Source organism: Haliotis cracherodii, unplaced genomic scaffold (genome assembly GCF_022045235.1).
Source record: "Haliotis cracherodii isolate W230 unplaced genomic scaffold, xgHalCrac1.p SCAF_27, whole genome shotgun sequence".
In the NCBI taxonomy this organism is placed as follows: domain Eukaryota; kingdom Metazoa; phylum Mollusca; class Gastropoda; order Lepetellida; family Haliotidae; genus Haliotis; species Haliotis cracherodii.
In genome coordinates this window covers 4,541,386-4,567,422 of record NW_027266283.1, presented here as the reverse complement: position 1 = coordinate 4,567,422, position 26,037 = coordinate 4,541,386, and the positions used below count along the sequence as shown (strand labels likewise).

The 26,037-nt window shown below is 40.5% G+C and overlaps 2 protein-coding genes across 2 annotated transcripts; one reads left to right on the top strand and one right to left on the bottom strand.

Moving 5' to 3' along the window:
• Window positions 1-12,630: 12,630 nt before the first annotated feature.
• Window positions 12,631-19,732, bottom strand: LOC139473173 (fap1 adhesin-like). Its single transcript, XM_071255688.1, has 9 exons — window positions 19,718-19,732; window positions 18,523-18,652; window positions 16,041-16,916; window positions 15,248-15,913; window positions 14,526-15,193; window positions 14,226-14,435; window positions 13,263-13,965; window positions 13,022-13,149; window positions 12,631-12,882 (listed from the first exon to the last, which is right to left on the bottom strand). Exons 1-9 carry the CDS (start codon window positions 19,730-19,732, stop codon window positions 12,631-12,633), a joined length of 3,648 nt encoding a protein of 1,215 aa, XP_071111789.1.
• A 58-nt stretch (window positions 19,733-19,790) lies between these two features.
• On the top strand, window positions 19,791-24,516 carry LOC139473172 (pantetheinase-like). Its single transcript, XM_071255687.1, has 2 exons — window positions 19,791-20,030; window positions 23,125-24,516. Exons 1-2 carry the CDS (start codon window positions 19,791-19,793, stop codon window positions 24,514-24,516), a joined length of 1,632 nt encoding a protein of 543 aa, XP_071111788.1.
• Window positions 24,517-26,037: the final 1,521 nt, after the last annotated feature.

The window sequence follows — 26,037 nt, the reverse complement described above, 5'->3', positions numbered from 1 at the left end:
AGTTCTTAAGTTAAAGGTCGCACAATGTTGAATTAGAAAAAAAACATTCTCTGTTCAAAATATGTATAAAATCATATTGTTTCATAAAATATACATATCAAAATCAACCTTTCCACTGCACTCACACAAAAAATGTCTTTGGAAGGACGCACAGAGGGATATCCTTGGTATGGCTTTATCAACCCGCCCTTTTAGATTGGGGTATCATTAAATAAGAAACATATCATTTTATATTAATAAAGATGTTTGTACATATTATTGCAGGGCACATCACACATTAACACTTAATCACATTACATATCGCAAAAATCATTACATAACACAGATCAAAGGGTACATGCCACATATGGCACATGGCACATCACACATATACAATTAATCATATATCGCAAAAAAAAGTACATGAAGTAAACAACGTACACATATACATTTCACGAAATACACATATCAAAAGCAACATTTGCACTGCACCTCTTCTATTTGTATAGAAAGTGTTTCTCCCATTTTGAAAGAATCCATGCACCAGTTCTCAAGTAGAAGGTAGCACAAACAAAACATTCTAAGTTCAAAACATGAAAAATTTCATATTGTTTCATAAACTACATATATCTATCAACCTTTGCACTGCATCTCTCCAATTAATAAAAGAGTTTCTTAAATTTGAAGAGAACCCATGTAGGAGTTCACACGTTAAAGGTCGCACAATGTTGAATAAAAAAAGCATTCAAAACTTGTAGAAAATAATATTGTTTCATTAAATACACATATCAAAATCAACTTTTGGACTGCACATTTTTTATTAGAATAGAATGTGTTTCTTACATTTGGAAAGAATCCATGTTGCACCTCTCAATTAAGGTAGCACAAACATGAAATAAAAACATTCTTGTTTTAAAATGTGAAAAGGAAACCTACAGGCGATGTATCTCCTTTTTACTATCCTATAACTCTACGAAATCCACTTGAAATGTAGTGATTTTGTACCCATGATTTCTGATGATTGTATACCCAGAATAAGTTTGCATTAGTTTCAAAGATATACGTAGATATTAGTATTATACTTGTTAATTTACAATCATTTTCCTATCAAAACTTTACAATCAACTAAGCTATAATCAATTTCACTGTCCTATCAGAACCAAACACCCAGTTTGAGTTTGGCCAATTTGATTGCCCTCACTCAAGGATCACAGTCAGTCATAACCATAGAGTCATATCATGAAATTGATAATATGTTTTTTTACATGTAAAAAGACATATAATTATATAGATCGATTGTTATATATTCTTGGGTACAAAATCATGTAGCATTTTGGGTAGAAAATATTTTACGTTACATCACAAACATCACGTGTATCTTGTTTCATCCGTTCTGAGAGGGGCTGTCGGATAGCATAGTGGTTAAAGCGTTAGCTCGTCACGCTGAAGACCCGGGATAGATTCCCGACATGGGTACAATGTATGAAGCCAATTTCTGGTGTTCTTCACCGTGATATTGCTTTAGTATTGAATAAAGCGGCGTAAAACCCAACCATCCGTTCTGAGAACGGGAGATCCTCAAAAAAAAAGTTTTTAAAGACATTCTAAATTGTCCTTCTTGCAATGGTAAACCAATAACACCATTATTTGGCTACAATTATGTCACATCAATATGTTATATATCTGTCCCTGCCGCCCTGTTTCAGAAAATCATCGAGCGTAGAATACATGACTATTTCCGATTTCGGCTTCAAAACTTAGATTTCGATATGTACGATGTTGTATATGCATCTGATTTCAGCAAGGAGTCATAAAATTGAAAATAGTTGAATTATTTTACATAATCTGCATTATGTTGCCATTAAACCTTTTTGTTACTATGTAAATAAGTTCAGATTATAAATAAGCTCATTAAAGTTTTGATACTTAGAAAGCTACAGGCAGAAAAGTTTCAAGGGAATATCTCGAGGCATTGATTGCCAAGAATATATTTAGTGACACTTCTCTGGCACGAAGACACCCTGAGGCAGAAGATTTATAAGAGAACATTTCGAGGCATTGACTGCTGAGAAGATATTCAGTGAAACTTCACTGGGATGTAGAATGCCCTGAAGAGATCTAAGAGGACATTTCGAAGCAATGATTGCAAAGAATGTATTCAGTCACGAAGACACGCTGGGGGTTGAAGAGTTCCAATAGGAATGTCACGAAGACACCCTGAAGGCAGAGGATGTCTCTGATAACATTTCGAGGCATTGACAGCTGAGATGATATTCAGTGACACGTGGCACCTCACTGGCACGAATACACCCCAGAAGAGATCTAAGTGCACATTTCGAGGCATTGATTGCTAAAAAGATATTCAGTGACTCGTCACTGTCACGAAGGCATCCTGGGGGCATAAGTTTTCTTAGAGAACATTTCGAGGCAATGATTGCTACGAATATACTTAAATACACTTCACTGTCGCAAAGACACACTTAGGGCAGACGAATTCCATTAGGACGGTCACGAAGACATCCTGGAGGTAGAATACTGTCATGAGGACATCTCGAGGCATTGATTGTCAAGAATATACCAAGTGACACTTCTCTGTCATGAAGACACCGAAGAAGAGATCTAATAGGCCATTTCGAGGCCTTGATTTCTAAGAATATATTCAATGACACTTCACTGTCACGAAGACACCCTGGAAGCAGAAACGTTTCAAGAGGACATGTCGAGGCGTTGATTGCTAAGAAGATTTTCAGTGAAAATTCACTTTCACCACGATGTCCTGCAGCTCAGGAAGCAATTACTTCTAGAAGATATTCGGTTACTATTCACTGCCAAGAAGACATCCTAGATCTCTTGAACCAATGATTGCCAAGAGATATTCAGTGGCACTTCACTGTCATGACGATACCACTGAGGCTGAAAGGTGCCTTGATTTCTTCTGGAAACATTGATGTCCAAGAGGATAGTCTGTAACAAATCACAGACGATACACAGACGAGTTGCAAGGAGACGTCTGGAGGCAATATTTGCCAAGAAGCTGTACAGTGGCAATTAACTGTCACGAAGAAACACTGGAAGCATTAGAGTGCCAACAAGACTTCTGGGGGCAGAAAATGACCAAGAGGACCTCTATAGGAATATGTCTGCCAATAAGACATTCTTGAGGCAAAAGGCATCATAAGGAGACTCTCCTGGACCAGGTTTCCCACCTCCCATGGTCACTGGGACCCAAAAAAGACCTCTGGAGACCTCGATCTAAGGGTCGGGTATGCTTCTGAGGCATGTTAGGTTCAGAGACTTAACACTGCACTAACCTGCACTAACTCTCACTAACAACCTGCACGTAGGCGCTTTACTTTATAGAAAGACACTTCCAAATTCTTTAGATTTAGGTTCAAAATCGGGGATTGTTTGGTTGTCAGAGGCAGTGTCAGCCTCTTTGTATCCGCCTGAAGCATGCCTGACCACTGGATAACGACGGTCACACACTGGAGGCAAAAGGGGGTCAAGAAGATTTATGAATGTAGTGATGCTGCTAAAGACATTCAAAGGAAATTGACTGTCACGAAGGCACTATGGAGGTAGAAGTGCACATTTCGAGGCATTGATTGTCAAGAATTATTATGTGGCACTTCTCTGGCACGAACACACCCTGGAGGGAAAACAGTGACATGAAGCATCTTGAGGCAATGAATGCCAAGAAGATTTTCAGTGACACATCACAGTCACGAAGACTCCCTGGAGGCAAAAGAGTTCCAAGAGGACATCTCGAGGCATTGATTGCCAAGAATATATTGAGTGGCATTTCTCTGTCACGAAGACACACTACAGGCAGAAGAGTTTCATTAGGATTGTCACGAAGACATCCTGAAGGCAGAAGAATTCTTAGAGGACATTTGGAGGCATTGACTGCTAAGAAGATATAATGACACTTCACTGTCACGAAGACACCCTGGAAGCAGAAACGTTTCAAGAGGAGATTTCGAAGCATTGATTGCTAAGAATATTTCAAGTGACATTTCACTGTCACGAAGACACCTTTGGGTGAAAGATTTCAAGAGGATATTTCTAGGCATTGATTGCCAAGAATATTTCAAGTGACATTTCACTGTCTCGATGACACCCTGGAGTGCACATTTCAAGTAATTGATTGAGAGGACTGTATTTAAAATTTAGTGGCACTTCTCTGTCACGAAGACACCCTGGAGGCAGAGGATTTCAGAAAAAAAACATCCCAATGCATTTATTGCCGAGAATATATCAAGTGACACTTTGCTGTCACGAATAAACCCAGAGAAAGGGAAGTTCAAATCGGACATTTCGAGGAATTGGTTGCGAAGAATGTATTAAGTGACACTTCACTGTCACAAAGACTTTCTGGAGGAAGAAAAGATCAAAGTGCTCATTTCGAGGAATTAATTGCCAAGAATGTATTAAGTCGTACTTCTCCTTCACGAAGACACCCTGGAGGCAGAGGATTTGGGCCGTCGGTCAAAACAACGTTGGCCCAACGCTAGATTACGCCTGTTTTATTCATCAATACATCCCAGGCAGCTTGGCATGTTTGTACCAGTGGTTAAAATATCAGGTAACAAGAAGTAAATTCTGCAAGCTGAATTCACTCTGAACTCTATCCGAATAAGAGCATGTTAATAAAATGCACTGTCTTCAGGCACGGTACCTCGGCATACATAGTCTCAAATACGGCCAAGGCCAAATTCAAAATGTTTTTAATTACATGCACAATTTCGTGATACAATATTTACTTTCCAAAACAACTTTCAAGACTATGTGCAAATTGTTCACAAATGTTTCAACACTATTAAAAGATATACGATTTTCACACGAGTTTGCAAATTAAAAACCATCAGATAATAAGCCCGGCACAAATTGAAACAATTAATTTTCCTTAGCCTTACCCCATATATTCAGCATTGAGAGCAACACGGAGACAGGCAAAATAGTCCATGCATCGGATGTCCTATGATTCACTGCCTTGATCTATTCACAAATATGATGACAGCAACACAATGACAATAGAATTCTGGTTTAGATGACCTTTATTTATTTGTTAAATGACAAGTCAGAACTTTGGCTGAGTGGTTGAGGAGCCTTTTCAGTCCTCAAATGACGCATCAGACGAACTGATCACATGGTCACTTCTTTTGCCTTGATAACTGAGTAAAACAATGAAACAAATATAATAAAATTATAAGGTAAGGGACATATTTTTTACATAAAAATAGTTGCCTTCCCCCAAATAATAATTTGATGTCTGAAAAAATCTCAGCAGTGCTACCTCCACCCGTTTAAGTCATTAAATTGCTAAAACTGGTAAGGGTGCATGGACAGTAATACCATGATGCTCTTGGATCATACATAGGCAGAAAAGCTTTTAACACTAAAATGAACAAGGGTAACCTCGACCCATTCAGTTTTCTATGTTCAAAACATGTACAAAATCATATTTTTTCATAAAATTCACATGTCAAAAACAACCTTTGCACTACACCACTCTATTTGTATAGAAAGTGTTCCTCAAATTTGGAAAGAATCAACGAAGTAGTTCTTAAGTTAAAGGTCGCACATGGCACATCACAAATATACAATTAATCATATATCGCAAAAAAAAATTACATGAAGAAAACAACAAAAACATTCTCACTTCAAAACATGTAAACAATCATATTGTTTCCTAAAATACACATATCAAAAGCAACATTTACACTGCATCTCTCCAAATTAATATAAAAAATTGTTCCTTAAATTTGAAGAGAACCCATGTAGCAGGTCACACGTTAAAGGTCGCACAATGTTGAATTAAAAAAACAACATTTTTATTAGAATAGAATTATGTTTTTTACATTTGGAAAGAATCCACGTTGCAGCTCTCAAGTAAAAGGTAGCACAAACATGGAATAAAAAAAAACATTCTTGTTTTAAAATGTGAAAAGGAAACCTACAGGTGATATATCTCCTTTTTACTATCCCATCACTACACGAAATCCGCTTGAAATGTAGTGATTTTGTACTCATAATTTCTGTTGATTGTATACCCAGAATAAGATTGCATTAGTTTCAAAGATATACGTTAATATTATTTTTATGCTTGTTAATTTACAATCATTTTCCTATCAAAACATTATAATCAACTAAGGATTAATCATTTTCACTGTCCTATCAGAACCAAACACTCAGTTTGATTTTGGCCAAATTTGATTGCCCTCACTCAAAGATCACAGTCAGTCATAATCATATAGAGTCATATCATGAAATTGATAATATGTTTTTTTACATGTTCTGCTCATTTACTATTGTTTGCAATATACATGTAAAAAGAAATATCATATAGATCGATTGTTATATATTTAAGGGTACAAAATCATGTAGCATTTTGGGTAGAAAATATTTTTATGGTACATTACAAACATCATGTATATTTTGTTTCATCTTTTCTGAGAGGGGCTGTCGGATAGCTTAGTGGTTAAAGTGTTCTTCAGGCAGAAGAATTCCATGACGACATCTCTAAGACTTTGATTGGAAAGAATGTAATAAGTGGCATTTCTCTGACACGAAGACATCCTGGAGGCAGAAGAGATCAAAGTGCATATTTCGAGGTATTGATTGCCGAGAATGTATTAAGTGGCACTTCTCTGTCACTAAGACACCCTGGAAGCAGAAAGGTTTCAAGGGAACATTTTGAGGCATTGATTGCTAAGAATATATGCATACGGTTTCTAAGAGGACATTTCAATTGATTGATTGTTAAGAAAACATTCAGTGACACTTCACCGCCACGAAGACACTCTGGAGGTAGAAGAGATCAAAGTGCACAACTCGAAGGATTGATTGCCAAGAAAATAATTAAGTGGCACTTCACTGTCACAAAGACACCCCGCATTCAGAAGAGATTCATTAGAGGGCATTTCGAGGCATTGATTACCAAAATTTTAAAATGGCACTTCCCTGTCACGAAGACATCTTGGATGCAGAAGAGTTCTAAGAGGCCATTGCCAGGCATTGATTTCTAAAAACAAATAAAATGACACTTCACTGTCATGAAGACACCCAGGTGGCAGAAGATTTCCATGAGGACATATCGAGGCATTCATTGCCAAGAATATATTTTGCGAAACTTCACTTTCACGATGACACCCTGGAGACAGAAGAATTCCAATCGTCCGTTTTGAGGCATTGAGTACGAAGAATATTTTCAATGACACTTCACTGTCATGAAGAGTTCCAAAAGTTAATCTCGAAGCATTGATTGCTAAGAAGATATTCAGTGATAATTCACTGTCACGAAATTATTCGAGACCTCTTGAGGAAATGATTGCCTGAAGATATTCAGTGTCACTGTCACGAGGACACCCTGGAGGCAGAACAGTGCCTTTCACTTCAGTATCTATTTCTGCAGATATTTGTTAGGTCACAGTGACCTATTTTCAATGAAAAGCATGTACCATATTTTCGTTGTGACATTGAATTCCACCATGAGACTTCATATTTGGTTTTATAAACTGGTTAACCCTTGAAAATATTGCAGTTGATATCGATAATGTCAAGGTCACGTGTTCTCAATAATAAAAAGCGTTCAATGTAGTTACAATTAATTGAAATGACGAAGACCTACTATAAGGTCTAAATGACTAGACAATCAAATCCAATTTTCCATAATAATCCCCCAAATGTTTATGTTTGTTTGTTTTTGTTAAGTGTATTCTATATTCTCTGGACATGGCACTGAAAAACATTAAAATGACACAAACAAATTAATTCCTAAGATCGATTGGTTGGCACGTCACTCGTTCAGCAATTTTTATAATACAACCAGTTCTCATCACCAGTTGTGGAAGGACGACGTCCTGAGGGCGGCGCTTTGAAGTGGTGAGGTTTTGAGTGACCTTCTATGAAGATTGAGGTCACTGGGTTGGTCTGTCTTAAGATACTTCTGCTCCTTTCTGTACTGAGGAAATAATGTGTGTGTATAACCTGTTTGTAAGAGCTTATACCTTTGTTTTCAGCTAAAAATAATCAAACATGTGATTCTCTTAAATTGAGGTCAAGGTCATTACACCAAAAGTGCTTATAACTTTCTGTTTATGGTAGCTAGTGGAATAACACTTTCTGTTTTTCCCAAACGGGAAATGATGTCATTTAACTGGAAGTGCCAACAATTTTCTTAGTAATGTGGGTGCAGAACTGCTTTTAGGTTGTGATGCATTGCTTCGATGCTGTCAGTGCCATTCAAATTGACTAGCAGAGACAGATAGCATTAATTATGAGAAACAAAACGCGCTGATGGCTGAAAATCAATGTTACGACAATACTAATTCTACATGTCATCAATTTGTAAGTGCTTACTTGTAACGTTGTCTTTCTTTTTCATTCAGTATGAATCACTTGATCCACCAAGACTTGAACGAGCTGTGGAGGACAAGTAGTTGGTACCTGACAAAGGCCACTGTGATGGACATTACTTGGACCGGGTGCCACCTGGAAAACTCGCAGTTGTGACCCGAATGATTGTGCACCATCCTCCAATAACTCGAACGTGATGCCACACTTACAACTACTGTGGGACTAGGTGGTTTCAATACCATACTTGTGAGGCTGACTTTCGTGAACTATAGTGTCACGCCATTTTTCTGTATCAAACCATGTATAATAAAAGTATGAAAAATACACTAATTAGTTTTCATTGTAGCTAATCGGGCATTTGAGGCCATGAGAGTATGAAATGATTTGTTGAAAATCTTGATATGATTCCCTAGTCTATCAGGCCAAATGATTTTCTCTCACTGCAAAATATATTGATTGACCACAGAGCCTAATGTTTCAACACCAGCGTGTTGTTTACTACAAAAATGACTGATGAGCAATATTTTGAAGTGCAATTCAAAGTGGTAAATAATAAATGTCTGGCAGAAATTTCTGGAGGTATAAAAAAGATTCTTCCAAAAATTTCTGCAGTACAAAACAAATCAGTCCGAATTTTCTTCAGAAATGCATTTGAGCTCATTTGAGGAACATAAACTTTCCAATGTTATTAAGTGTGTTGCTGTAGGCTCGATCCCTTTATGGTAATGTTCGGACTGCTGATCATTCCAAAGTTGTATCGCCTCTCCGTCATGTAAGTTATATCCCAGCGTGTTACATGTAGGTTTATGCGGAGGAAACGTCTGAAGCGGTACAGAACGTAGGACAACCCAAATGTCAGTAAAATGTCAGTAATATAAAACCTAGCAAATTCGAAAATTAGGCTACAAAAAATACAGTGCTCTCGCTGTCAGTTGACAATGCATTTGTTTAAAAACAACTCTCGCAATTTTGATTTTCTAACAATAATGATCACACATATCTTCACATCACGATTAAGTTGTATTCAAGGTGAAATATTCACGTGAAACTTGTGACGCACCACCTGAGAAGGGATGTATCAGGGTGTTTCTGTTCAAATAATGTTTTCTCATCAACTGACCTGACATGAATGTTCAAACGTGCTCTATTCATTCAATATTTGGCAAGAAATGACATGTTCTCTTCTATGGAAACTCATTGAAACACAAAGAAAGTAGTTCCTGCAGCTTCGTTTTATTGAAAATGTTTCCACTGACGCGTACAGCAAAACTCAGCGTTCTAAATGAGCGAACATCACAACATGGACAGATCAGAATATTTTAGCGAAGCGACTTATGCTTTGAGGACAAAAGACGCATCAACAGCCACTGTTTTATCCGACTATTTAACGTTACAAAAACATCAGTTGAAAAAAGAGGAAGTAAGAAATATAAGGAAACAAAAAGTGAAACATAAAAAGTAACCAGTTCCTGGGACTACATATCACCAATTCTGAGTCACTCGGGTGAATGAGATAGCTCATCATTATTCCGGCCTTAAAATGTTAAAATTGCAGAATAATGTAGTTTAACTATGCGCTGCTTGTTGGTCAGTTCGGGAAACATGCGTCTACAGGTAATTGAAGGGTGGTGACACCAGAAACCCTGGATCTGCCTATGCCTCTGCTTGCTACACAATAATATAAAATATAATTTCCGTCACTAGCTTGTCAGTTGTTGCTGACTGTGTCGTCAAACAAAATTAAACATAATATACCACACATCACTTCACGTACAAAAGAATAATTGTGGATATCCTATCTTGTGTAAACGGGACAATTATGATAGCTTTTCGTCACAGGGATCACGTTTTACACATGATTCTTATTATTGACCATAAGAGATGTCACGGGAACAACAAAGTCCGTGTTCTGGGCTGATGTTTTATTGATGATGAAGAGTCCTGTAATTATAACAAAATGACATGCTATATGGCTTGGTGGTTCGGCATGGTGTGTGCTGGGTTCCTAACACATGCAGTCTTTATAGAGGACAGTCCTGTGATCTGCCTCTACATCATTTGAAGGGACTGCATGTGCCAGGGCCCAGCATATACCTGACAGACCACAGTTAAGGTGGCCTGTTCAAGCCAATATTAGATATGGAAACAAGTTGGTGACATAATTAACATATTAGTTAAAGTTAACCTGCGACAGAGAGAAATTTTCAGAGGAGATAATGCCGGACTGCATGTTCCACTCTTGCCTATGAATACATTACATTACCACTTTCACATGGCTGTCAGAATCGCCAGACATTAACACCCAGAACATTTGGGCTAGCTAGGACCCAAAGCCTTCTTCAATCCATGTCGGGAGGATGCGGATCAGTTTAAGAGTCACGTTGTGGTCTCAATAGCTACCGAGAACAAGGCCAATTTGTGAACTGACATCATCACTGCTTGAACTTTTTTTTTCTTATTTACAATTACTAACATTCTCACATTCAGGCCATCATTTTCATGTGAGACGTTGACTTGCCTTTACACGTGTTCGCAATGTGTGGGGCAGAAAAATCGCACCTTTTCGCAAACATCTGATGTCATCACTACTTTTCACAGTTATTCATGATATTCATGATATGGTCGCACTCGTAGAATGTACACGGATGTCACTTTTATTTCCAAGGTCGAATTTTAGCGGTTACACTGTGTGTAACACTCACGCATATTAATTTAATTCATCAGGGAATGGTGTTGGCATTTGCTGTTTATTACAAGATACATCTGGATTGGAGCAATGCATTTGATTCCGTTTGTGACATGTGGTATCATAACAGTGATTGATCATTAATGAACTGTTATAAAAATTGAATTTGGAGAATCGACATCTGATGTGGACATGGCAAACGTTGAATTACGAATTGATGTATAAGAGCACCAATTACTGCATTTTTAAGATATCAAATAATCCCAAAATCATTAACAATACATCCAACAATGGGTATATATCCAATCAACAACATTAGTAATCTGTGTTAAAATAGAAAGCATGTAAATCTCCTAAAAGCAAGGCTTGACCAACTTACTGGTACATTAGCATCAAATAGGATATCAATATGGCCTAATCAATGTATTGATGTACGTGGGGATACCTGGCCAGCATCCATGTGTAATAATATACAAAGCAATATGTCATCAGGTCGGTTCGTGACCAGTGAAGATCCGGGGTAGAATAGATCTTCAGCAGCCCATGCTTGCCGTAAAAGGCGACTATGCTTGTCGTAAGAGGCAACTAACGGGATCGGATGGTCAGGCTCGCTAACATGGTATCCCAATTGCGTGGATCAATGCACATGATATCAGTCATATATCATGAAACACTGAACATTGAACCATATATGCAATCCTGACACAGGACACCTCACATTTGAAGTCAAGATTTGTGTGAGTCAGTGTGTTTGGTTTAACGCCGTTTTCAACAGTATTCCAGTTATATCACGGCGTGCCAGCTAGACGTGGGAGGAAAGCCCATAGTAAAACAGGTTTCAAACGATTATCACCTTGGTGAAACCCACAAGCACGGGCGTGGTGCTGACAATCATAGAAAGGTAATCGGGGCGAACTGGGATTCGATCTCACAATCTTATGTTTTCAATGGACCTAACTCTGCACAGTGAATTGCTGAGCTTTAGACGACTGGGCCACCCATGGACTCAAATCAGAATTTGATCAACAACTGTTCATGCAACGTTGCGAGGGCACCTTTTTAAAACGACGTCCAAGCTAATACTTGATTATCTGCTATGCTATGCATTGAAAACATGATAATGATGTATGATGAAACTATTCCATTGTCACAATGGATGTTATGTGTGGATAGAGCTTGAATACGATCCGACCCGTGAAGATCCGGGGTAGAATAGGCCTTCTGCAACCCATGCTTGTCGGAAGAGGCGACAAACGGGATCGGATGGTCAGGCTCGCTGAATTGGCTGATGCATCTCATCGATCCCAATTGCGTGGATCGATGTTCATGACATTAATCACTGGATTGTCTGATCCAGACTCGATTATTTACAGACCGCTGTTATCAGGCTGGAACATTGCTGAGTGCGGCGTTAAACAACAAACAAACAAACAAACCTCTGCAGTAATCTCCACTACACTGTTCTCTATATTTTTTTGGCGGAGTTCCCAGTTGTCCTCTGTAGTAATCTCCTCTACACTATTCTCTATAGCTTTTGGGCGGAGTTCCCAGTTGTCCTCTGTAGTAATCTCCTCTACACAGTTCTCTGTAGTTTTTTGGCGGAGTTCTTAGTTGTCCTCTGTAGAAATCTCCTCTACACTGTTCTCTATAGTCTTTTGGCGTAGTTCCCAGTTGTCCTCTGTAGTAATCTCCACTACACTGTTCTCTATACTTTTTCGGCGGAGTTCCCAGTTGTCCTTTGTAGTAATCTCCACTACACTGTTCTCTATACTTTTTTGGCGGAGTTCCCAGTTGTCCTCTGTGGTAATCGTCTCTACATTGTCCTCTATAGTTTTTTTTGCGTAGTTCCCAGTTGTCCTCTGTAGTAATCTCCTCTACACTATTCTCTATAGTTTTTTGGCGGAGTTCCCAGTTGTCCTCTGTAGTAATCTCCTCTACACTGTTCTCTTTAGTCTTTTGGCGGAGTTCTTAGTTGTCCTCTGTAGATATCTCCTCTACACTGTTCTCTATAGTCTTTTGGCGGAGTTCCCAGTTGTCCTCTGCAGTAATCTCCACTACACTGTTCTCTATACTTTTTTGGCGGAGTTCCCAGTTGTCCTCTGTAGTAATCTTCTCTACATTTTCATCTATAGTTTTTTTGGCGTAGTTCCCAGTTGTCCTCTGTAGTAATCTCCTCTACACTATTCTCTATAGCTTTTTCGCGTAGTTCACAGTTGTCCTCTGTAGTAATCTCCTCTACACTGTTCTCTATAGTCTTTTGGCGGAGTTCTTAGTTGTCCTCTGTAGAAATCTCCTCTACACTGTTCTCTATAGTCTTTTGGCGTAGTTCCCAGTTGTCCTCTGTAGTAATCTCCACTACACTGTTCTCTATACTTTTTTGGCGGAGTTCCCAGTTGTCCTCTGTAGTAATCGTCTCTACATTGTCCTCTATAGTTTTTTTGGCGTAGTTCCCAGTTGTCTTCTGTAGTAATCTCCTCTACACTATTCTCTATAGCTTTTTGGCGTAGTTCCCAGTTGTCCTCTGTAGTAATCTCCTCTACACTGTTCTCTATAGCTTTTTGGCGGAGTTCCCAGTTGTCCTCTGTAGTAATCTCCTCTACACAGTTCTCTACAGTTTTTTGACGGAGTTCCCAGTTGTCCTGGGTAGTAATCTCCTCTACACTATTCTCTGTAGTTTTTTGGCGGAGTTCCCAGTTGTCCTCTGTAGAAATCTCCTCTACACTGTTCTCTATAGTCTTTTGGCGTAGTTCCCAGTTGTCCTCTGTAGTAATCTCCTCTACACTGTTCTCTATAGCTTTTTGGCGGAGTTCCCAGTTGTCTTCTGTAGTAATTTCCTCTACACAGTTCTCTACAGTTTTTTGACGGAGTTCCCAGTTGTCCTCTGTAGTAATCTCCTCTACACTATTCTCTATAGTTTTTTTGGCGGAGTTCCCAGTTGTCCTCTGTAGTAATTTCCTCTACACAGTTCTCTGTAGTTTTTTGGCGGAGTTCTTAGTTGTCCTCTGCAGTAATCTCCACTACACTGTTCTCTATACTTTTTCGGCGGAGTTCCCAGTTGTCCTCTGTAGTAATCTCCACTACACTGTTCTCTATACTTTTTTGGCGGAGTTCCCAGTTGTCCTCTGTAGTAATCGTCTCTACATCGTCCTCTATAGTTTTTTTGGCGTAGTTCCCAGTTGTCCTCTGTAGTAATCTCCTCTACACTGTTCTCTATAGTTTTTTTGCGGAGTTCCCAGTTGTCCTCTGTAGTAATCTCCTCTACACTGTTCTCTATAGTCTTTTGGCGGAGTTCCCAGTTGTCCTCTGTAGAAATCTCCTCTACACTTTTCTCTATAGTCTTTTGGCAAAGTTCCCAGTTGTCCTCTGCAGTAATCTCCACTACACTGTTCTCTATACTTTTTTGGCGGAGTTCCTAGTTGTCCTGTGTAGTAATCTCCTCTACACAGTTCTCTGTAGTTTTTTGGCGGAGTTCTTAGTTGTCCTCTGTAGAAATCTCCTCTACACTGTTCTCTATAGTCTTTTGGCGTAGTTCCCAGTTGTCCTGTGTAGTAATCTCCTCTACACTATTCTCTATAGCTTTTTGGCGGAGTTCCCAGTTTTCCTCTGTAGTAATCTCCTCTACACTGTTCTCTATAGTTTTTTGGCGGAGTTCCCAGTTGTCCTCTGTAGTAATCTCCTCTACACTAATCTCTATAGCGTTTTGGCGGAGTTCCCAGTTGTCCTCTGTAGTAATCTCATCTACACTGTTCTCTGTAGTTTTTTGGCGGAGTTCCCAGTTGTCTTCTGTAGTAATCTCCTCTACACTATTCTCTATAGTTTTTTGGCGGAGTTCCCAGTTGTCCTCTGTAGTAATCTCCTCTACACTATTCTCTATAGTGTTTTGGCGGAGTTCCCAGTTGTCCTCTGTAGTAATCTCCTCTACACTGTTCTCTATAGTTTTTTGGCGGAGTTCCCAGTTGTCCTCTGTAGTAATCTCCTCTACACTGTTCTCTATAGTTTTTTGGCGGAGTTCCCAGTTGTCCTGTGTAGTAATCTCCTCTACACTGTTCTCTATAGTTTTTTGGCGGAGTTCCCAGTTGTCCTCCTTAGTAATCTCCTCTACACTGTTCTCTATAGTTTTTTGGCGGAGTTCCCATTTGTCCTCTGTAGTAATCTCCTCTACACAGTTCTCTGTAGTTTTTTGGCGGAGTTCTTAGTTGTCCTCTGTAGAAATCTCCTCTACACTGTTCTCTATAGTCTTTTGGCGTAGTTCCCAGTTGTCCTCTGTAGTAATCTCCTCTACACTATTCTCTATAGCTTTTTGGCGGAGTTCCCAGTTGTCCTCTGTAGTAATCTCCTCTACACAGTTTTCTACAGTTTTTTGGCGGAGTTCCCAGTTGTCCTCTGTAGAAATCTCCTCAACACTGTTCTCTATAGTTTTTTGGCGTAGTTCCCAGTTGTCCTGTGTAGTAATCTCCTCTACACTGTTCTCTATAGTTTTTTGGCGGAGTTCCCAGTTGTCCTCTGTAGTAATCTCCTCTACACTGTTCTCTATAGTTTTTTGGCGGAGTTCCCAGTTGTCCTCTGTAGTAATCTCCTCTACACTATTCTCTATAGCGTTTTGGCGGAGTTCCCAGTTGTCCTCTGTAGTAATCTCATCTACACTGTTCTCTATAGTTTTTTGGCGGAGTTCCCAGTTGTCTTCTGTAGTAATCTCCTCTACACTATTCTCTATAGTTTTTTGGCGGAGTTCCCAGTTGTCCTCTGTAGTAATCTCCTCTACACTATTCTCTATAGTGTTTTGGCGGAGTTCCCAGTTGTCCTCTGTAGTAATCTCCTCTACACTGTTCTCTATAGTTTTTTGGCGGAGTTCCCAGTTGTCCTCTGTAGTAATCTCCTCTACACAGTTCTCTGTAGTTTTTTGGCGGAGTTCTTAGTTGTCCTCTGTAGAAATCTCCTCTACACTGTTCTCTATAGTCTTTTGGCGTAGTTCCCAGTTGTCCTCTGTAGTAATCTCCTCTACACTATTCTCTATAGCTTTTTGGCGGAGTTCCCAGTTGTCCTCTGTAGTAATCTCCTCTACAGTTTTCTACAGTTTTTTGGCGGAGTTCCCAGTTGTCCTCTGTAGTAATCTCCTCAACACTGTTCTCTATAGTTTTTTGGCGTAGTTCCCAGTTGTCCTGTGTAGTAATCTCCTCTACACTGTTCTCTATAGTTTTTTGGCGGAGTTCCCAGTTGTCCTCTGTAGTAATCTCCTCTACACTGTTCTCTATACTTTTTTGGCGGAGTTCCCAGTTGTCCTCTGTAGTAATCTGCTCTACACTATTCTCTATAGCGTTTTGGCGGAGTTCCCAGTTGTCCTCTGTAGTAATCTCATCTACACTGTTCTCTATAGTTTTTTGGCGGAGTTCCCAGTTGTCTTCTGTAGTAATCTCCTCTACACTATTCTCTATAGTTTTTTGGCGGAGTTCCCAGTTGTCCTCTGTAGTAATCTCCTCTACACTATTCTCTATAGTGTTTTGGCGGAGTTCCCAGTTGTCCTCTGTAGTAATCTCCTCTACACTGTTCTCTATAGTTTTTTGGCGGAGTTCCCAGTTGTTCTGTGTAGTAATCTCATCTACACTGTTCTCTATAGTTTTTTGGCGGAGTTCCCAGTTGTCCTGTGTAGTAATCTCCTCTACACTGTTCTCTATAGTTTTTTGGCGGAGTTCCCAGTTGTCCTCCTTAGTAATCTCCTCTACACTGTTCTCTATAGTTTTTTGGCGGAGTTCCCATTTGTCCTCTGTAGTAATCTCCTCTACACTGTTCTCTATAATTTTTCGGCGGAGTTCCCAGTTTTCCTCTGTAGTTATCCCCTGTACACTGTTCTTTAGATATTTTTGGCGGAGTTCACAGTTCTCCTTTACACTTTTCTCTGTAGCATTCCCCCCATCGTGTTTTCTCCTACAGTGTTCTATTCTACAGTGTCCTCTTTACTTTTTTCACATGTTCTCTGAGTGGCCTATAACTGGCTCCGTTTAGTTTTCTCTGCTGTACTGTTTAGATGTATACGTTTTGTAAAAATCACTATCAAATATATTTCATACTGCCATTACTTGTAAAGGTCATTATCATATCTTATTGTAAATTGGAATGTGGTAATTCGATATTGACATCCTGACCAATAGAAAGATGAGTGAGGGCGTTGACCTGGAAACCCGGATGAGACACTTCTTGATTACACAGAAATATTATTTACTCTTTGGCTCTAAACTGTGGATGATTCACAAATAGTTTACATACATATTGACAGAACATGACTGATCACGTGGGTCATGAATAGCCAGGCCTCTCGCAACACATCCTGTTCAAAGGAAAAAATGATGAAATAAATTAATAATAAAATATTTATTTTGCGCACATCAAATTGTCGACTATTGCATTTGTTTCCCCTAAAAGTGTGCTATGACATTATCAGCCTCTGAGGCACTTGCTCCGATTTTCATTAAACTTTCTGCTGCTACAACTACTACTACTTCTACTACTACTAACACTACTACTACTACTACTACTACTACTACTACTGCTACTGCTTCTTCTACTGCTCTACTACTACTACTACTGCTGCTGCTACTACTACTACTACTGCTGCTGCTACTACTGCTACTACTGCTGCTGCTACTACTACTGCTACTACTACTGCTACTACTATTACTGCTACTACTACTACTGCTACTACTACTACTGCTACTTCTACTACTACTGCTGCTACTACCGCTGATACTACTACTACTGCTACTACTACTACTACTGCGGCTGCTACTGCTGCTGCTGCTACTACTACTGCTACTTCCATTATTACTGCTACTACTACTGCTACTGCTGCTGCTACTACTACTATTGCTGCTACTACTACTGATGCTGCTGCTACTACTACTACCTCTGCTACTACTACTGCTACTACTACTACTGCTGCTGCTGCTGCTACTACTACTACTACTATTACATATATGACACTGCCGTCAGTGTTAGTATTAACCGACATACATACACGGTACTATCGCCAGTTAAGTAATGCATCTGCAAACGGTATTTATATACACCAACACAAAACTTTCTTTACTAGTGATCTTAAACATTGATAACGAATATATTGATAAACATTGATAACGAATATATTGATAAAAGGGCAAAACCAGGCATGTCCGAAAGAGAACACTTTTTTTTTGGTTGTAGTTTTATTTGTCTTTACAATATATCACCAAATAATCTAGTTGTTTGGTTCATTTACGTTTAAGTGTTAGTGTATGCTTCCACCACGCAAAGGCGACGGGGTACGACTGGCGTGTTCACAATGAATTATGTGACGTAAACTGTTAGATTAGAATACTGTTAGATTAGAAGACTCAAGGTGTGACCCTCCCAAATCTCCAGGATGTACCCCTGTCGAATGTTAAGTGATTGGAAGGTGTGACCCTAAAAACTTCCCAGGATGTAGCCCTGTTGAATGTTTAGTGATTGGAAGGTGTGTCCCTCCCAACTCTCCAGGATGTACCCCTGTTGAATGTTCAGTGATGGAAAGGTGTAACTCTCCAAACTCGCAAGGATGTACCTCTGTTGAATGTTTAGTGATGGGAAGGTGTGTCCCTCCGAACTCTCCTGGATGTAACCCTGTTGAATGATTAGTGATTGGAAGGTGTGACCCTAAACACTTCCCAGGATGTACCCCTCTTGACTGTTTAGTGATTGGAAGGTGTGACCTCCCAACTCTCCAAGATGTACCCCTCTTGACTGTTTAGTGATTGGAAGGTGTGTCCCTTCCAACTCTCCAGGATGTACCCCTCTTGACTGTTTAGTGATTGGAAGGTGTGTCCCTCCCAACTCTCCAGGATGTACCCCTCTTGACTGTTTAGTGATTGGAAGGTGTGACCTCCCAACTCTCCAGGATGTACCCCTGTTGAATGTTTAGTGATGGAAAGGTGTAACTCTCCCAACTCGCAAGGATGTACCTCTGTTGAATGTTTAGTGTACCCCTGTTGAATGTTTAGTGATGGGAAGGTGTGTCCCTCCTAACTATCCAGAATGTACCCATGTTGAATGTTTAGTGATGGAAAGGTGTGTCCCTCCAAGCTATCCCGGATGTACCTCTGTTGAATGTTTAGTGTACCCATCCTGAATGTTTAGTGATGGGAAGGTATGACCCCCCCCAGCTCTCCAGGATGTACCCCTGTTGAATGTTTAGTGTACCCTGTTGAATGTTTAGTGATGAGAATGTGTGTCCCTCCAAACTCTCAAGGACGTACCCCTGTTGAATGTTTAGTGATGGGAAGGCGTGTGCGTTTCAAGACATACCATGTATTTTATCTGACGGGAACAATGCAATCAATACTGTTTTAAGATCCACGAGATCACAACACACACACACACACACACACACACACACACACACACACACACACACACACACACATAGTACAGTGGAAAACTTGACATGTAATCAACCAAGTCACCGAGCCTGACACCCCAACCTGAGGTAATTAAGCAAACAGTCCATATAAATCCAAATAGTCGCCTCTTGAAACATACATAGACTGCAGGGGAACGCTATTACAACCCAGAATCCCACCGGTATGTGTCAAATAGTCGTGCCGTCCGCGGTGACGGTTAAGAACCCCTTGGACTTTGAACAGTAACATTGCGCTCAGGAGACGCTTGATGAACCGTCACCATGATTACCCAGCTGTCACTCATTCCTCAGGCTTCAACCTGAACAGTACCTTACAACATCCACAGCAGCAACATCGTTAACATGGACCGGGAGCTCGGCTGCTGCCTCGTGACGCTAATAGTGAGATTGGTGTGCATGGCCCAGGCTACCCCGCTAACTTACCAACCGGGCCGGGGCGGGTACAAGGCGGCTGTGTATGAGCACGCAGTCCACATACCCTGGGGCTGCCTGCTGGTGCCCGTGCCGAGGGGAGAGGCTGTGCGACAGATGATGAAGAATATACATGTCTACAAGACACAGGCTGCTGCAGCTTCTAGAGAGGTATGCCCATCCATGTATAAAACACAACGCATAAGACTTGAGCTGGTGAGGCTCCACATGGGGAGCGTGTGGTCTGATGTTTTGAATTGAAGTACACGATTACTAGTACAGTCGCAATAAGGGGTATATTTTTTAAACGTTGATTCATATTAGGGCTTTGATATCTTGTCAGTTTGTGAGTGTAGCAATCACAGTGTTATTGTTGAAGTAAAATATCTTAAAATACAGCCCTGCTTGGCTTGCCTTTGTAAATAAACTATACTACTCGGCTCATGCTAGGAATACTGATATTGTTATCGCTATTTACATATTCACATTATAAGCTCTCATTCTGGTGCATAACAGAATATGTATATATTCATATATTCGAATCTCATGGTCACCCTTATTATGATAATTGATATAATCATATTCGTGTCTCTTGGCTTCAACGGCGGTGGAGTAGCTTAGTGGTTAAAGCGTTCGCTCTTCACGCCTAAAACACCGGTTCGTATCGCCGCATGGGTTCAATGTGTGAAGGCCCTTTCTGGTTCGCCGTGATATTAATATCTGGAATACTGCTAAGAGCGGCCTAAACCATACTCACTTGGCTTCATCCAAGTTTTGGGTGCGGTGGTTATAAGGCGTGTCCGTCGCGGGGATTTTGTTGAATAATGCAAACAGCGGCGTAAAACTGCACGCATTCATCGGCGTGTTGAGTGAGTGAGGTAAGGTTCATCGTCCATAAAGCGCCGAAACGTTTCGATAAAATCATGTTAACAACATGGGGCACGTTGCGCTTTCCTCCAGCATTAACCCGTCATCGTGATAGAACTAGGTACTGTTGAAAGTGGCGTTTAATCCAAAAAAGCCCACCCACCCTCTCATATTTCCGGGGGCACGGGTGGCCCAATCGTCTAAAGCGCCGCGATTCGCTGTGTAGAGTTGCGTCCCATGGACACGCCAGAAACCTATGATTGTGGGTTCGAATCCCGGTTCGCCCTAATCATATTTCTAGGTTTGTCAGCACCATACCCGTGCTCGTGGGTTTCACCGAAGTGGTAAACATATGAGACCTGCATCACTTCGGGCTTTCCTCCCACATTATATTAAGCTGATACGCCGTGATATAACTGGAATAAAGTTAAAAGCGGCGTTAAGACCCAACTCACTCACTCTCATATGTCCCTATAGCTTGTCCGTTGTGTCCATGTTTGGTGCTTTGTACTGCACAGCTTAGTGACATCTCCTGGTCGCTAATACTTATGTATGTTGTCGCGACTGTGTTTCTTCTATTCGTTGTCATGATTTTGTTAACCTAACTAGTGTTGTCACTTACTCTGGAAGTACTTAACATATCGTGATGCAATACCGATGTATAAAAAAGAAAGAACACAGATATGGTTTGTGACTTGGGTTTAACGCTGATTTGAACAGTATTCCAGTTATATCCCGACTTGTGGGATGAAAGCCCGAAGTGATGCAGGTCTCAGACGTTTACCACTTTGGCGAAATCCACGAGCACGGGTATGGTGCTGACAAACCTAGAAACATAACCAGGGCGAACCGGGATTCAAAGCCACAGTCATAGGTTCCTGGAGTGCCCAAGGGACGCAACTCTGCACAGCAAATTATGGCGTCTTAGAAGACTGAATCTGAACCCTGACTGGCGCTTCACAGTTCCGTATAGTTGTGATAAAATATGTTTCACAAATTTGTTTTTAGAATCTTTGTATTCAGGAACCATTTGTATATATATATCAGTTTGTTATCGTCGCTTTATGGCTGAAATAATGCCGTTGTGACGTTACGTTTGAACACACTCACTCACTCACACTTAATTCCGCCATTACACAGACGTAGTAGTATTTCCTGGAGCTGGACCGCTTCGCTTAACAGTCTGTGATTTAGTTATTGCAGAGACCATTATTGTCTCTGGTTATTGTATAAATACTTTTACTTGCTCTTTTATATATCTAAATGTTTACATATATATTCAAGCAACGTATATTGCAGTCATGTATTCAGAGAATAATTTGAAAAATGACACATTAATATTATCTAAGTCATGAAATATGTATGCAATAAACATTCGTGCCCAACTTAAAAACCAATTACTAAGATCAGCCAATATCGTTTTTTTTCTTTGGCATTGTGGAGTGTTGCCGCGTTGTGTTAAACAATGTGCTGTGAAATCTATGATTGTATTTATTTTCCACTTGAGCTGTCCGCGTCATAAAATACTAGTGATACATGTTGCACATCTCATGTATATCATCCTCGATTATCAAGGGAACAATTTATCAATTCTATTGTAATAGATACCCTGGACACATTCGCCACCGTAGTTTCGTGTGGAAAGTGACGGCGCCGTCTCCATCTCTAATTAACTTATCGCTGGAATTGTCTCGCTTACAAGTTTATTTTGGTTGCACGGCAACCCCAGTGGATCAATCTATAGTGTCGATGGATCCAGGCTATTGGTCATAATAGAATGGAGACATAATACGCTGTTTTATCGATGATGCATGTAGATATACCTATTAGAAAATGTAAAGGATTTTATTGATAAATGAATATTGATAATAATAATAATAATAATAATAATAATAATAATAATAATAATAATAATGATATGGATTATTGGCTTAACGAACTGACCTATCTCCCTTTGACAAACACACAAACCAGAGAAACACGATGCCGTTTAATGTATATTGAGATATCAACGAAAGCCAAACACCTTACATTTCCCTTTTTAACTCTCGAATGGAAATGTGAATCAATACCTTGAGCAATATTATGAAGTTGGCAAGGCACACTTCCGATTTGAAAATTGAATTTTTGAAACCATCTACTCCCGGCTTAGCAACAATACTCTTTAAATGTTCAAAGAATTATAGATGAGTTGGAAATATCTGTTTATATATCACCCAAATGTGATAGATAAGATCACTAACAGTTAATTTTGCTTTTGAGTATAACGAATTTAAAACATTGTTATTTGTTCTTCAAAGATCTGATATCATAACGATGTTGTTAAAACGTTGTAATGTGTCCTTCAGGGTGCTGATATCATAAAGATGTTTTTAAAACGTTGTTATTTGTCCTTCAGGGTGCTGATATCATAGTATTTCCTGAAGATGGGATATATGGCATGATATTCAACCGAAACACGATCAAGCCATTCTTGGAAGAAATCCCTGATCCCCGCATCACCGAGTGGAATCCATGCTTGACTTCCGGTAGCGACACCGGCACCGACACCGACACCGACACCGACACCGATACCACGATACAACGGGAACTAAGCTGTATGGCGAGGGAAAATGCCATGTATGTTATTGCAAACATGGGTGACAGAAAACCATGTAACCATAGCAACGACCCAAAGTGCCCAGACGACGACCAGTACCAGTACAACACCGATGTGGCCTTTAACCCGGAAGGAGTTCTGGTCGCCAGGTATCACAAGCGCCACCTGTTCCAGGAAGATCAGTTTGATACGCCGCCATTAGAACTGGCCTGGTTTGAGACACCGTTCGGAAAGTTCGGTTTATTCACTTGTTTCGATATCCTGTTCTACAACCCTGGCGTCGAGCTGATCCAGAAGGAGGGGATACGGAACATGGTCTTCCCGACGGCGTGGATGGACCGACTTCCGTATCTCGCAGCCATTGAGTTTCACTCCGCCTTCGCCAAGGGCCTTGGGGTCAACGTGCTCGCGGCCAATATACACTACCCGGTGTTTAAATTCCAAGGCAGTGGCATCTACATCCCGACGGGGTCGGCGACATACTACTACAACGACGGTGCCCTCAGTGAGGGTAGATTGTTGGTAGCTGATGTCGATTCTATTGTGGAGACGGGTATCCAAGATCCGTTTGTGTATTTGCAGAAGAAGAGGGAAAACTGGATTGTCATTGATATGAAACAAGATAAAAACGTCTCTTCAGGGGATAGATTTTCATCTTTTGTATCTGTAGAACGTTCATTTGACAAGACTGACCCACTTTTTGACACGTTAAAGCTCACCAGATGGACATCCCTTCCACGAGAAAACTACACGTTTGTTGCCCTAGAGCACCACACTGGGACGCAACGTGCTTGTAGAGAGGATGTGTGTTGCACGGTGGTCTACACCAGGGAGAACCTCTCTGCCCTTCAGGATTTGTTTGTTCTGGCAGTATTTAATGGTTTTGATGACGGGCGTTTTACTCAGATCTGTTCCGTATTAATGTGTCCGGATAATGATCTGTCCAATTGCGGGGACCCCGTGAAACAATCACGATCAATGTTTAGCTTCATGGAAATCAGTGGTAATTTATCAACTCCGTTTATTTTCCCTGAAGTGCTTGTTGCTGATGGACAGTATATCGGGCTTGTGCAAGGAGAGTGGTCTTTTAAAGACAGGGTTCTTCATGGAGGAAATGGATTTTCCAAACCGCTTATCACAGCCTCGTTGTTCGGACGCCTATATTCCAGAGACAAAGTCACCCTGAAGTAGATCCTTGTAATGAGTAAGTGAATGGATTTTTACGCCGTTTGCAATATTCAGCAGGGTCACAGCGAGGTACATATGGGGATTCACACATGGGGCTCCGGCGCAACGGTTGAATGAGGTAACCACTAGGGCACTACACCTCGGGATGAGTGAGGGAGTTAGTGAGTGGAATTGTCGCAGCTTCACCACTGAAGCAATATCGCTGAAAGGCTCTTTCCACAAAGCTTCCCAACTGCCTTCCTCGAATTTAACCTTACAAATTTTTCTGTTTGTTTGTTCCCATCGCTCCATTCAGCAATACTCCGGCGACATGACGGCAGCTTTACTAATTGTGAAATTAGCAGGGATGGATGATTATCTGACGCTTCGTCATAATTGTTTCCCATGTGTAATGTAGTTATAATCTATCTGTAATGTAGTAATACTTGATGATTGTAGCTGTGACTGGATTAAAGTAGAGGGACATTTACGAACGGGTTTGACGGTATCCCGTGTCGTGTTTGGTCTTGTAGCGAGTGCATCACCAGCCAGCAATCCCTAAGTGCTGCTATTTCGGCACGGCTACACTTTTTTCCAATCAGCATGGCAACACGAATTCCTTCTACCTCGCATTTATATCCCCTGGCTCGAAGCTGTCTGTCGCTTCTCGCAATCTCATAAATATCAGACCCTTTGTTCTGATACGACATTCCCAGCGTGACTGTCTGAGGAACAAAATTCGACTTCATTTCTCGACCACCTCTTTCACGATTTTAGCAAAGGAGAACCGCCACACAACACAAATATAGTCACAATAGTACAAGCTTTTGTGTGTAGGAAACCATGGCGCTCAGAAACGACAGGATGTTTAAACTGTCAAGAAACAAAATCATCTACATTCGGAACTTGTCGTTATACATCAGTTTCGAGATACAGAAAACAGATACGCAGTTCTCTAGGTGCTTCGTTCACTCTTTCCTTGCCTCGCGCTCGGCATTTAGTGGATAACACAAGATATCTGAGTGGGGTGTCAATGTTAAACTGTGGCATAGTTTCGGATTGCGCTAGCTACTATAAGAACCGAAAGGTACAATCAAGCACACACAGGTACATGAACATCTCAATTCAAGTGAAAGAATATTCAACGCAACGAGTGAGTGAGTGAGTTTAAATTCCACTTTGAACAGTATGTCATGTGTATTACAGGTGTCAACTTGATGCGAGTTAAGATCCCGTGGAACGCCCTTTACCACTTTGGAGAAACACATGAGCACGGGAATGTGCTGACAAACTCAGGAGAATAGTCAGAACGAATCCACGATCACAGGTTCCTGACACGCCTAAGGAACGCAACTCTCACAACGTTTGTGACTTCACTTCTGGGAACATAGTGATAAGCTAAGCGTCCCGTTAGTACCACAGAACAAGCCTCTCTAATGAAGGAACGAATCATGTTAACTTATACCAAATTGTTTTTGTGACAGAGTGTCAATAAATTCTTTGTTGTCATTTTTGCGACTTCTTTCATGGATCGTGGGTCCTGTA